Raw genomic sequence first — 12,376 nt, forward strand, 5'->3', positions numbered from 1 at the left:
ATAGGGCTCGGGACTGTGCGGTTGGGGCGTGATCCCGAGCCCTACTATCAAGCCAAAATTTCATAGGAAGAAACTAGGAAAATCACTTCCGTGTATTCCTTGCCTAAGAAAGTGGTATGAAATTCATGGGGTTGCCAGAAGTCAACAGGCGATTTGAAGGCACACATACTACACAGAGTAGAGATAATCCTTAATGTAATATAGCAGCCAACAGTGGTGATGATAATAGGGCCTTTCTTTTGTGGTCTTGCCTTGTCATTAAATAAGAACCCCCTTCTGAAAGGAATGCAGCTTTGCTAGTTTCCTTTTTAAACAGGCTAGTCTTAGTCTGCCTTATCTCTTAAGAATCAGAAAGGCTGGCAGTCCAGGTGCTAACAGACATTGTCCTTAATAACAGCTTACTGCTAAGATGCTACAATGGAACATTGTGGTGTCCAGTCTTCGTGTGTCACTAGCTTTGTATCATTTCAAAATTGTATATAGCTAGAAGGCTGAGAAACCACAGAAATATGCAACAAAACCCACCTTTTTCTGCAGGAAGTGTTCCTCCTTTAGATTTTGTGTGTAATACAAAAACAGCATTCAAAGCCTCTTCCATAATAAATTAAATCAGTACTGTTACAGTCATATAAATGTTTCTTCTATCCTAGTTTTTGCTGTGTGGCAGACTTCTTTATGTAGCCAGATTCAACTTGTCGGGGTGAACAGGTCACACAAGCTTATTCTCAGATATTTCCCATTATGTAAAATGTCTGAGTTGGCTGATACGGCTTCTAATGTTGGAATACTAGTTGCTTTTGTGCATGGCATATAGCAAGAGCAGCCTCAGATGATCCATTTCATTTAATAAAAGTAGAGACAGAAAATCTGTTCCTCTGAAATCTTCTGCCTCCAAGCAGACATATAATTTTATTCTACAAAAAGCAAGTGCTGGAAAAATTACTCTTAGATTGGTAAATCTTGAATTTGAAATCCAAGGTGAAGTTTTCAGTTCTAAGGATCTCTACAGTACTGTCTCCTTTTCAACATGTGTGACCTAAGAAGGCCTTTCCTACTAGTTCTCTATTCATGCGTTGGGTCAGGAATGTTAGTACATTACTGCAGCACTGAAGGACTTTACGGGTGCTTTAAGCAGCAGCTGGGAGGATCCACGCTTCTTACCTTGCTACTGCCCAGCCTTCAGCATTGAAGGACTCATCCTTGGGAACTCTCACAATATGGTGAGTGATCACCAGAGGGCTGGCCCAGATATCACATGTTGGGCTGGGTGACCAGCTGCCCTAACTGCAAAGGAGAATAACGACTGCAAAATATAGGACATTCAAGAAAAATGGAGGGCATGACTATATAAAAGATTACAGTTCTCATAGAAATGTAAATTTATGCTTATTAGCCATGCTAAAAATGGAGGACCAACAATGGTCCGCCCTGGCCTCGCATTGGGAGACATGGAGACACACTATCCATGATGCTGCAGCCTTTTTCGAAAGGTCACACCGAACGAGTCTCGAAGAGAAACAACAACGCAGGAAGAACCACAACCCAGAAACATCACCCAAGGAGACTTTCTGCTGTGCTTTCTGCAACCGAACTTATTCATCCCAGATTGGCCTTTTTAGTCATCAATGCGCTTGTAGAAAGCACGGGATGAATCCTTCCTGAATCTTCGTTTGCGAAGAAAAGCCAGAGAGACATAGCAAACTGCAGAATTCCATGGGATATTGCCATGGCAGTCCAAGTGGAATGATTGCACTATAATTCTGAAGTGTGAGTGGACCCAGGGTTTTCTCCCAAGACCCTGTTCAGTTGTATGGGGTTTCTGCTGTTCAGATGCACATGGATGTCAAAGTCCAGATACTCAGGATGGTTTCAGTGGCGCAACAACACAACTAAATATGGAATTCCTGGAAATTGTTGCTTCAGCTGTTCAGAAATATAAGTTAGCCGCTCTGATAGTCTTTAGGGCTGAAGGGCGGGGTATAAATAACTTAAATAAATAATAATAATAATAAATTATGTTTCATGTCCTATATTAAACCCATCATCAGTCTGCTGAGTATTTTGGAGCATCATTATCTTAAAGCAAGAAACAACGAGAACCATTTGTTTTCCTAATGTCTTTTCCAAGAGTACCTTAAAAGCATGACATTTTGCTCTCTATTTTCCCTTGAACAGAGACTGAGTTACCCATTTGGATCATAATTACACTTGAAGTGGTTCTTAACTATGACAAAGTCTGAATACTTTGCTCTACTACAAGCATACATAGGATGGTGTTGTATAGATTCTATTTAATTAGGAATGCAGGCACAAGGATAATTAATGCAAACTAAGATTCCAGTTGGGAAATGTCTTAGTTATATTAGTACTAATTTGAAGGAGATTGTTTGGGTAAACAAATATATAATGTAAATTAAAGTCATAGAATTTGAAAATATAATTTAATTAAAAACAGTCTGGGCGGTCCGGTGTCCTAGCAGCCATTCTTGCTTTGGTACGACATATTTTATGCATCGCCTCTGACAGAATATGATCTTCTTATGTCTGTTACATTTCAGTGCACTCTAAATGATGATTTCGGATATTAAAGTAGATCTTTGACATATCAACATGATCCAAAGAGGAAGCTAATTATGGGAGCAGACACCACCTAGTGCTGTGTTGTAGTAATGAAAGTTTCCTTATTTGCATCCAAATCACACTGCAGAAATAATCCAATCTGAGACCACTTTAACTGCCCTGGCTCAGTGCTAGGTAATCCTGGGAATTGTAGTTTATTGTGGCGCCAGAGCTCTCTCTGACAAGAGAAGGCTAAATGTCATGCAAAACTAGTTCCCAGAATTCCCTAGCATTGAGCCAGGGCGGTTAAAGCGGTCTCAATCTGGATTATTTCTGCAGTGTCCTTTGGACCTTTGTTAGAAAGCTACATTAAAGGTATAGGTACGTTTTTTAATGATATTATTTTTGTGATTCCAAGACAACTATCTACCTATACCTGTTTTTTACAGGAATAACCTTATTTCAGAGATTGCAGCTTAACTGTCTGTGGATGAGAAAAAGAAAACCTGGCTCCAAAACTGGGTTTGGACATTAAGCACAATAGTCCCCTAACAATATATTTCACTTTAGCCCTATGCCAGAGGATTGCTGGGGTAAAGCATTGCAGTTTTTCTGCCATTACTTAGATGATCCAAAAGATGTTGCTTGGTGGATGTTCCTTGCTTCATGCACTCTCTGATGGCCAGGTTTGTCTTCCCTGCTATTTAACATCTACACTAAACCTACATGCCTGAAGTGACTATGGTCATCCATAGTTTTTAAATTCATTGTCCCCAGTATGTCAGTGATGCCCAGTTCAATTATTCATCCTCCTCAGCAGCTGAATCAATATCTGGCTGCAACAATGGACTAGCTGAGGCCAGAAAAGAGAAGGCCAGTCCAGACAAGAGTAGGGCAGCTGAGTTGTATAGTATTGATCAGTTCCATTTGCATCTTACTGCTGCAGCCCTATGTGTACGAAATGGGTAGCAAGTTCCATAGAATACTTGTGTGACTGGCTTCTCAGTAAACATGTATAGTCTACTTGTGAATAAATATATATTGCATTGAACCTATGCCCAAATTGACTATATGTAATGCTGTTAGTAACAGTTTATACCTGCTTCTTCCTTCCTCAGCTATATAAGTATATGTTGTGAGAAGGAAAATATAGTTGTCCCTCCCGATTCACGGTCTTGCCATTCGCGTCCCTCAGTCTTTTGCAGATGGCAAGCTGGGAGGGACATAATAGCACACACGTGGAAGTGCACCCCCATTGATTACAATGGGGCTCCAATACTGGTGATTTTCCCGATTCGTGGAAGGGTGGGTATCCGGAACAGATCTGCCATAAATCGGAAGCAAGGTCCTCCAGTTACTTTGGGCCTTTGGAGAGCTGAAGTCCAAAATGTGGGTTGAATAGTTCAAATTCTTATCTTTTCAGCAATGCCTTAACTCCCAGCATACTGAATCCAGGTGCTTTCATCTTTAGTTCAGCTTCTCTAGGAAAGAAGCATGTATGAGAAAAATTATTTTCTGCAGGTAAGAAAGGAGGAAGCAGTTAATACCACTTGTTTGAGCCAGCAAAGTTTCTGGAGCAGCTTAAAAACATAACACAAAACAAAGCAACAATACAAAGTTTTTAAAAAAGAAAGAATGGGGGGGGGGCAGATTCTGCTTCTTTGGAGATTTTAAAAAGTTGAACCGTCATCTTTTGGGAGTGCTTCAGTTGTGTATTCAGGGAGTTGGGTTAGATACCGCTGCAGTCCCTTCCAACTCTATGATAATATGATTCTAGGAGCATTTTGTAAGTCTGTGGCTGAAAAACAGAGTCTTTGAGATTAATAATTTTGCTGTGGCATAAGCATTCAAAGACTACCAGAACTCACTTCATCAAATGCATAGAATGTCCTCTTGAGTCTGCAGATCTAAATGTACTGTAATGTAAAGAGGAGGGAAAAAAAGAAAGAAAATGCTAGCAGTGAGGTCAGAGGGGAATGAAATTCAAGAAAAACTGATAGATGGGATCAGTGCTATAGTGCTATCTGTGTTTTAATATGATTCTATGGAAAATAATACAAGAAGAAGGGTTCCTATGTAGCCTGGGACTGATATGTTAACTGTTCAGAAAAACAGATTAAAACTCTAGTGTTCAAACTGACAGAACCAAACAATTTGGGTGGATAAAAAAATTCTTCACTTGGTAGTGAAAAAAAAAAACAAGAAGGAAGTGTCCAGATAAGCTTCTCTATGGAATGAATCGCGTAGCTGGAGACCATAGCAGTAAAGTCTCAACCTACATCGAATTGTTTCTGAATTGTGCTCAGAAACTGATTCCAGGGGTTAGAGTGTGTTGTTCTTAACCTTTGGTCCTCCAGTTACTTTGGGCTTCAGAAAACATGGCTAATGGTCAGGGATCTGGGGAGCTGAAGTCCAAAACATCTGGTGGATGAAACGTTCAGCACCACTGGAGCATAGTGTGTAGAATAACATCTTGGAGAAACACATCTGAAAAACAAACAAACAAACAAAAAACCCAATAGTTCAAGTTAGTACAGATGACTAAATATATGTATGGTTCTTGTGTGATGTCTTGTTAAACTAAAGCAGCACTTTAAAAAAATATTTCATACCACCCACAGCAATCTATCCTTACAACCCCAGCAAAAACACACAGAACCACAATAAGGCAGACCTTGGGAAACTTATCTAGACCATTATGAAGTAGAAGTATACAAGCAGGCTCCCTATTGTGAAATATACAAACCAAGCCTGAATCTTGCCAGGTCATTTTCTTTTAAAATCAGGTGTATGACATAACAACATAACATTATAGCACAGTCAGAATTTATATTTGTGATAACAGCTCATGATTTGCACTCTCACAATTATACAGATATATCCAGGGATAGCTGTGTTGGCTGTACAGCAAAGTACAATAACTACCCCAAATCCACAGAACAGTGATACCTTTATTAGATCAACCAAAATGCACAAAATACATGGTGGAAGCGTTCAAAGCTCCATTGGCTACTTCATCATCTTACCAGTGGTCCATAGAAATCAGGTGGAGGGATGATCTTGCCTTGTACTTTCCTCATCAAGTTATCGGAGCCATGCTAGTAAGGTGGAAGAAAGAGCAATATCTAAGACCCCATCCCACTCCTTTTACACTTAAAAATTAGTTATTTGCTGCCCAATTCTATGCATATTTTGTGGGATGAACACAAATCTAAAACAATTGGGGGGAGGAGTAGGCTAAATGTCTCACAATATTACAATTCCCAGACTTCCACAGCATGGAGCCATTGCAGTTAAAGTGGTGTGAAACCAGATTATCTCTAGCCTAAAGCTGCATCCACACTGCAGCAATAACACAGTTTGATGCCACTTTAATGGCAATGGCTCCATGCTATGGAATCCTGGGAATTGTAATTTATCTGGTGCCATAAGAAACTGCAGTTCCCAGAATTCCATAGCATGGAGCCATGGCCGTTAAAGTGGCGTCGACCTGGGTCATGTCTGCAGTGTGGATTCAGCCTATCTTTCAGCTGGTCTCAAAGCTCCACTCTGGTGCTGCAACAAACTACACTTCCCAGAATTCCATGGCATAGAGCCATAGCAGTTAAAGTGGCGCCTAACCAGATTATTGTTGTAGTGTGGATGCAGCCTTAGGCCGTATCCATACTGCAGAAATAATCTGGTTTGACACCACTTTAACTGCCTTGGCTCAATGCTATGGAATTCTGGGAACTGTCATTTTGTGAGTAATTTAGCCTATTTTGTTTGGTGTGACAAGAAGCTACAATTCCCAGAATCCCCTAGCATTGAGCCATGGCAGTTAAAATGGTGTCAAACTGGATTCTTTCTCCAGTATGCATTCAGTCATAGTCTTAGAGGTTATTCAGTCACAGGGCCAAAACAACACTGCAGAAACAATCCAGTCTGAGGCCGCTTTAAGTGCCTTGGCTCAATGCTAGGGGATTCTGGGAAGTGTAGTTTTGCGTGACGTTTAGCCTAGAGAGTTGTGGGAAGCTTGATGGGAAGGGCGACATAATTTAAGGCCCCAAACACACTGCAGAAACAATAATCCAGTTTGAGACTGCTTTGACTGCCCTGGCTCGGGGAATCCTGGGAACTGTAGTTTATTGTGGCCCCAGAGAAGGCTGAATGTCTCATAGAACTGAGCCAGGGAGGGCAGTCCAAGCGCTAGTAGTCTCTTATTCCGGCTGGGCTGGGGCTGGCTTTGCTGGCGAGTGTTAGGCCTTGGGTCGCCATGGCGACGGCGGCGGCGGCGCCTGCTCCAGCCCAGGGCCGCCATGTACGACCGGGCGCCTCGGGCCCTGACGCTGACGGTCGGCTGCCCAGAGCCCCACTTGGGCCCCGGCTGCTATGACCTGCCCTCCACCGCTAGGCAGCTCCGAGGTGAGGGCCAGCAGGGGTTAGGAAGGAGGAGGAGGAAAGCCAGCGAATAAGGCCCACTTTGACACCATTTTAACTGCCCTGGCTCACTGCTAGGGAATCCTGGGAATTGTAGTTTATTCTGGCCCCAGAGCTCTCTGACAGAGAAGGCGAAATGTCTCACAAAACTACAGATCCCAGAATTCCCTAGCATTGAGCCAGGGCAGTTAAAGAGGTCTCAAACTGGACTATTTCTGCAGTGTCTTTTGGACCTTTGTCCCTAACAGGGACCATTGGACTAAAGGTAGGGCTGCCATAATTGTCCACTTTTACCAGGGACAAAATGTAGGACAAATTCAAGACCAAACTGTAGGGCAACTGCAGGACAAAACTCAGCTCAAAATGTAGGACATTTAAGGTCCACCATTTTTCTTCAATGTCCTACATTTTGGGCTGAGTTTTGTCCTGCAGTTGCCCTACAGTTTGGTCTTGAATTTGTTCCACTTTTTGTCCCTGGTAAAAGTGGACAATTATGGCAACCCTAACTAAAGGGGGACTTTGCTTCTTTTCTTTCCACAGTCACTTCTCAGTTGTTGTTGTTGTGTGTTTTCACGTCCTTTCTGACTTAGGTGAACCTGTCATGGGCTTCTCTTGGCAAGATTGGTTCAGAGGAGGTTTGCCATTGCCTTTCCTGAGGCTGAGAGAGTGTGACTTCTTTCCCATGGTCACCCAATGCAGGGTGTCCAGAGGCCCTGGCCGCGAAGGAGGACAAGGCACTGCAAAAGAGAGGACCTTCAAGAAAAATGTGACACATGACCAAATAAAAGCTTGAAATGCTCCTAGAAATGTAAACTCATGCTTCTTCATCATGCTTAAAATGGTGGATATTTTGGAATTCCTCATGGACAGAAAGGTTGAGTGGAATGGAATTCATTTTGGAATTGGAGAATCCCTCTTAGACAGAAGGTGGAAAATGGAGGACATGTCCTGGACAATGGAGGACATCTGGTCACATCCAGTGGATTTCATGGCTCAGCCGGGACTTGAACCCTTGGTCTTCAGACTCATAGTCCAAAGCTCAAACCACTCCCCCACACTGGCTCTCCAGTCACTTCTCACATCTCCTATAATGTCCTTTCATTATCAACATTTTGTGTGTTACTTCAGTAAAAGAGAGAGAAAAATAAAGAAATACATGCAATGCAATGGTGATTGTCACTGAAGTTGTTGCAGGGTTAAAAATGGTCACCATAAGTCGGAAATGACTTGAAGGCACACAGCAACAACAACAACAGTAGTTTTGAGTGATGGATGGACTGCAGCTCTGGAGACCAGGGTTCGAATCCCAGCTTGGTCATGTTAAAGCCACTGGGTGATCTTGGGCAAGTCACACTCTCTCAGCCTCAGAGGATGCTAATGGCAAACCCCCTCTGAAGAATAGTTTTTCGTGGGTTGTTCGGGCTATGTGGCCATGTCCTAGAAGAGTTTCTTCCTGACGTTTCACCAGCATCCGTGGCTGGCTTCTTCAGAGAATGCTTGCCTGGAAAGGACACTGTGTGACCTGGGAAGGCAGAAGAGATTTGCATGCGTCTTGTTCTGTTGCTAATGGCAGGCCTCAGGGTGGGAGGGTCTGCAAAGGAGGCTGAGTGTCTGCTTGTTTAGGGCTCATTGTCTGCTGGGAAAGCCCTGACCCTGGGAGAGCTCTCATTTACATCTGTAGAGTCTTCAGCTTCCTGTGTTTCAGGACTGATAGCCAGACCTTGTTTACTTTAAGGGTTTCCTCTTTCCTGTTGAAATTGTCCAGGTGTTTGTGGATTTCAATGGCTTCCATGTGCATCCTGACATGGTAGTGGTTGGCATGGTCTAGAATTTCAGTGGTTTTTTAAACAATTTTATTAGCTTGGGGGGAAAACATACATATTAAGCATACATACAGAATAACATATAATCCTACATACATTCATACAAAGTAACAAATTAAGCATATAATGTTCAAACCTTCCCCAAAATAATCTTCTAGTCTTCAGCACTTCTGCTCTTGTTTCCATCAGTTACTCTTCTTAGATCTTCTCACATTATCTCATCTTTTTTCTTCACTGTCCCTTCTCTACTTAAAACCTCTTATTCTCTTCCCTTTCTTCCACTTTCCCTTTTACTAACTCTCTTTTCTCCTTACTAACACTTATCCTTCACTCCAAAATTGGAACTAAGTCTTCACCCTTACCCTTCTTTCACCACTCTGACCTTCTACTTATACTTTCTAATAACTCTCCTATCTTCTTCCTTCTTTGAACATTACTTACAAATGAAAAAAAAAGAGACACAATTAAGTTTACCTATACCAACAGATTCACGCATATCTTCTTATCTATTTTCCTAACCATGCACATCACACAAACATACTGTATAATAACTTCCTCCATCTTTGAGTTGTGGCATATACCACTCTCTTACAGACATGCCATCTAAAGTTACAAAGTATTTGCCATCCTGGGCATAAAATACTGTTTGGAAACATTGAAATTCTGGACCATGCCAACAACTACCATTGTTGAATTTTTCCCATTTCTTTTTATATTGCTGATCTGTTTTTCTATTAATAAGCATTGTCAGTTTGTCCATTACTGCAAGCTCATTCAGTTTTACTACTCATTCCTCAATTAGTGGACTATTCATGGATGAAATGCCATGAGAGTTTCAATCGTGGCAGGAGGGGGGTGAGAGGAAGAGGAAGGTGGACAAAGGAGGATGCAGCAGGTATAGGGGGAGAGGAGGGAGAAGGAAGAGGCAGCGGATGCACCAGAAAATGGAGGTGCTTCCGTTTACGGACCGATCCCTCACGATCTGGACCGATCCGATGGTGAGTTCTCACTACTGAAGATCCAGAACGTTTCGGCGCTGTGCTTAGTGAGAAATTACTACCAAGCAATATATTGCATACTTACATCTGTATTGCATGATCCTGTGAGTTTCTGAATTTAATGTGTATTAACGTGTATCCACATTGCAGAATTAAAGCAGTTTGACACAACTTTAATTGCCATGTTTCTGTTTTACAGAATCCTGGGATTTGCCGTTTGGTGAGACTCCAGAGCTCTCGGATAAACCAGGCTGAACACCTCACCAAGCTACAAATCCCAGGATTCTGTAGGATAGAGTCATGTCAGTTAAAGTAGTATTAAACTGCTTTAATTCTGCAGTGTGGATACACCCTCAGTTTTAAAGTTTCTGCTTATGCATAGCAGGCCTAGAGTGCATTTGCACACATCCCTGGGGCAAAGTCCCTGACTAGAATGGGACATAGTTTCAGGTAAATTTAGGTGGGCTGCACATCTCCAGGCCAAATCTTCAGAAATATGTGGAAATAAAAAACAATTTTGGATATTAATTTCAAAGTTTGATCAAATAATATTTCTCAGGCCTGTAGAAGATCCTTTTTAGTATTTGTTTTCAGCGAAATCCTCTGAAAACATAGAAAAAAATAATAATTCAGATTAAATGTAGTTCATCTAATCAGTTTCCCTTCCTGTTAACATTTATTTAGGAGTTAACTCGGTAGGATTTGTCTCTTAAGTAAACAAGTGTAGCATTGGGCTCTTAGTAATGGAAAGTCAAGTCTGATTCAAAAGTCAAGTTAAGCTGAAGTGTAATACAAGGCTGTACTTCTGTGTTACGACAGACTGTATTTTATTGTATTTGTTTATTTATATCCTGCCTTTTCCCAAAGCTGGGACTCAAAGTGGCTTATAAATTAAAAAAGGATACCAGTGAAAACACATGTAGGTGAAAACACAAACATACCGGTGAACTCAAACCTAGATAATTAATTTTTTGGGTTAATGTTTTTTGTTTAAAATTTCTAGACTTATTCATGAGTCTGTACAGTAAGGGAGCAGTGGAGGATGGGGGCTTGGAGATGTCTCATTCACAGGGTTGCCATTAATTGCAGCTGACCTGAGGTCAGTTAACAGAACAAGAAGAAGGTAAAAACATACTGAAAGTTTTTTTCCCTTTAAGGTTGGCATGATGTCTGTACAATGAATCATGATAGATTGGTGGATTTATTTATTTATTTATAGTATTTATACCCCGCTCTTCAGCCAAAAGGCTATCAGAGCAGCTTACATTATTTTCCACTTCCCTGCCCCACAGCTCTCTTCTGTTTATGCATAGATAACTCTTTGTCCTGGAGGAACCCTTGAAATAATTTTCAAACCTCAGAGAACCCCTGAATAAAAATTATTATATCTACAGCTCAAAAAAATTGCCCCCCCCCCCAATAATCTCTCATGGAGTTCTTAGAAACCTCTTGTAGAACTCCAGGGTTTTAGGAAACCCTGGGTGAGAAACTTTGGTTTAGAAAGTTTGGCTCCCCCGTTACCTGTGATACATGCCAGGTTGGCATACTCATCCAGGATCAAGTGCTGTATAGTGCTTATTCTACCATTCATCTGCCTGAAATTCACCAGCAGCACTTTTGACCCATTCAGACCATCACCAAGACCATTCAAAGTTATTTGAATTGTGGGATAAATCTGGAACAACCAACAAACCTTTGGGACCCTCTCTCAAGATAACATGCTTGTCGCCCCCTTTCCCTCAGCCCAGAGAACTGTACTTGTTGCTCCAGGGTAGGGATGCCATAACCCAGCTGCGCCCGTGATTGTAACGGTTTTGTGGTACTGGCACGGTCACGGTCCAGTTCACTCTAAATCCCGGGTCTGGGCCCCGGCCGGCAGCCATCTTTGTCCCGGAGGACACACTCGTCCCCTTGAGGCTGGCCGGCCAATGGCAGAGCAGCTGGGGCAGAGCTGTTTCCAGCCCCACTCTGCCATTGGCCAGCCTCAAGGAGGAGGTGGACCCTTGGAGGAGGAGGAGGAGTGGGAGTGAGACTCTGGGCCAGCCAGGGGGAGGGAAAAGCGCCCTTTCTTAGTGCATGGCGAGGAGGAGGAGGAGGAGGAGGAGGAGGAGGAGGAGGAGGGGGAAACAGGAGGAGGAGGAGGAGGAGGAGGGTGCCCATTTTCAAAGTGCACTTTCTGTGTACAGTAGAGTATCGGTGAAGAAGCATGGGACATCGGATTGGGGACAAAAGTCCCTCGCCTTGCCTCCTCCCTCCCTAGTTCCCTACTTACCTTCCCTGCTTGGGTCAGGCTTCTTCTTGGCGGCTGTGTTTTCTGCAGACTCCCTTTGGCCTGAGGAAAATGAAGCTGCCGAGGAGAGGCTTGGGGCTGTGCTCCGCAGCCGCCGAGTCCTTGCCTTCCCTGCTCCCTTCCCTTCAAAGGGCTCCAAAAAGAGCCCTTTGAAGGAAAGGGGAGGTCTGGGAAGAGCAGGACCGGGCTAGTGCCCAGGTCTCTCCTCTCCTTTCCTGCCTCCCTTCCCTTCCCTTTAAAGAGCTCCAAAGAGCCCTTTGTAGGAAAGGGGAGGTCCGGGAAGAGGA

The 12,376-nt window shown here is 42.8% G+C and overlaps 1 protein-coding gene across 2 annotated transcripts in view; it reads left to right on the forward strand.

The window, feature by feature from the left end:
- Positions 1-6,791: 6,791 nt before the first annotated feature.
- Positions 6,792-12,376, forward strand: part of STPG2 (sperm tail PG-rich repeat containing 2) — a 261,402-nt gene continuing 255,817 nt past the window's right edge. Inside the window, exon 1 of one of the 2 annotated variants that reach the window (XM_089526095.1) lies at positions 6,792-6,963. In XM_089526095.1, the coding sequence (XP_089382221.1) occupies positions 6,858-6,963 (106 nt within the window). In that variant the 5' untranslated portion in view covers positions 6,792-6,857. The remainder of the gene's footprint in view (positions 6,964-12,376) is intronic. The other variant, XM_089526096.1, reaches the window with a different exon arrangement.

The sequence above is a fragment of the Sceloporus occidentalis genome, unplaced genomic scaffold (genome assembly GCF_023333645.1).
Source record: "Sceloporus occidentalis isolate IW3139 unplaced genomic scaffold, rSceOcc1.0.p SCAF_5, whole genome shotgun sequence".
Taxonomy (NCBI): domain Eukaryota; kingdom Metazoa; phylum Chordata; class Lepidosauria; order Squamata; family Phrynosomatidae; genus Sceloporus; species Sceloporus occidentalis.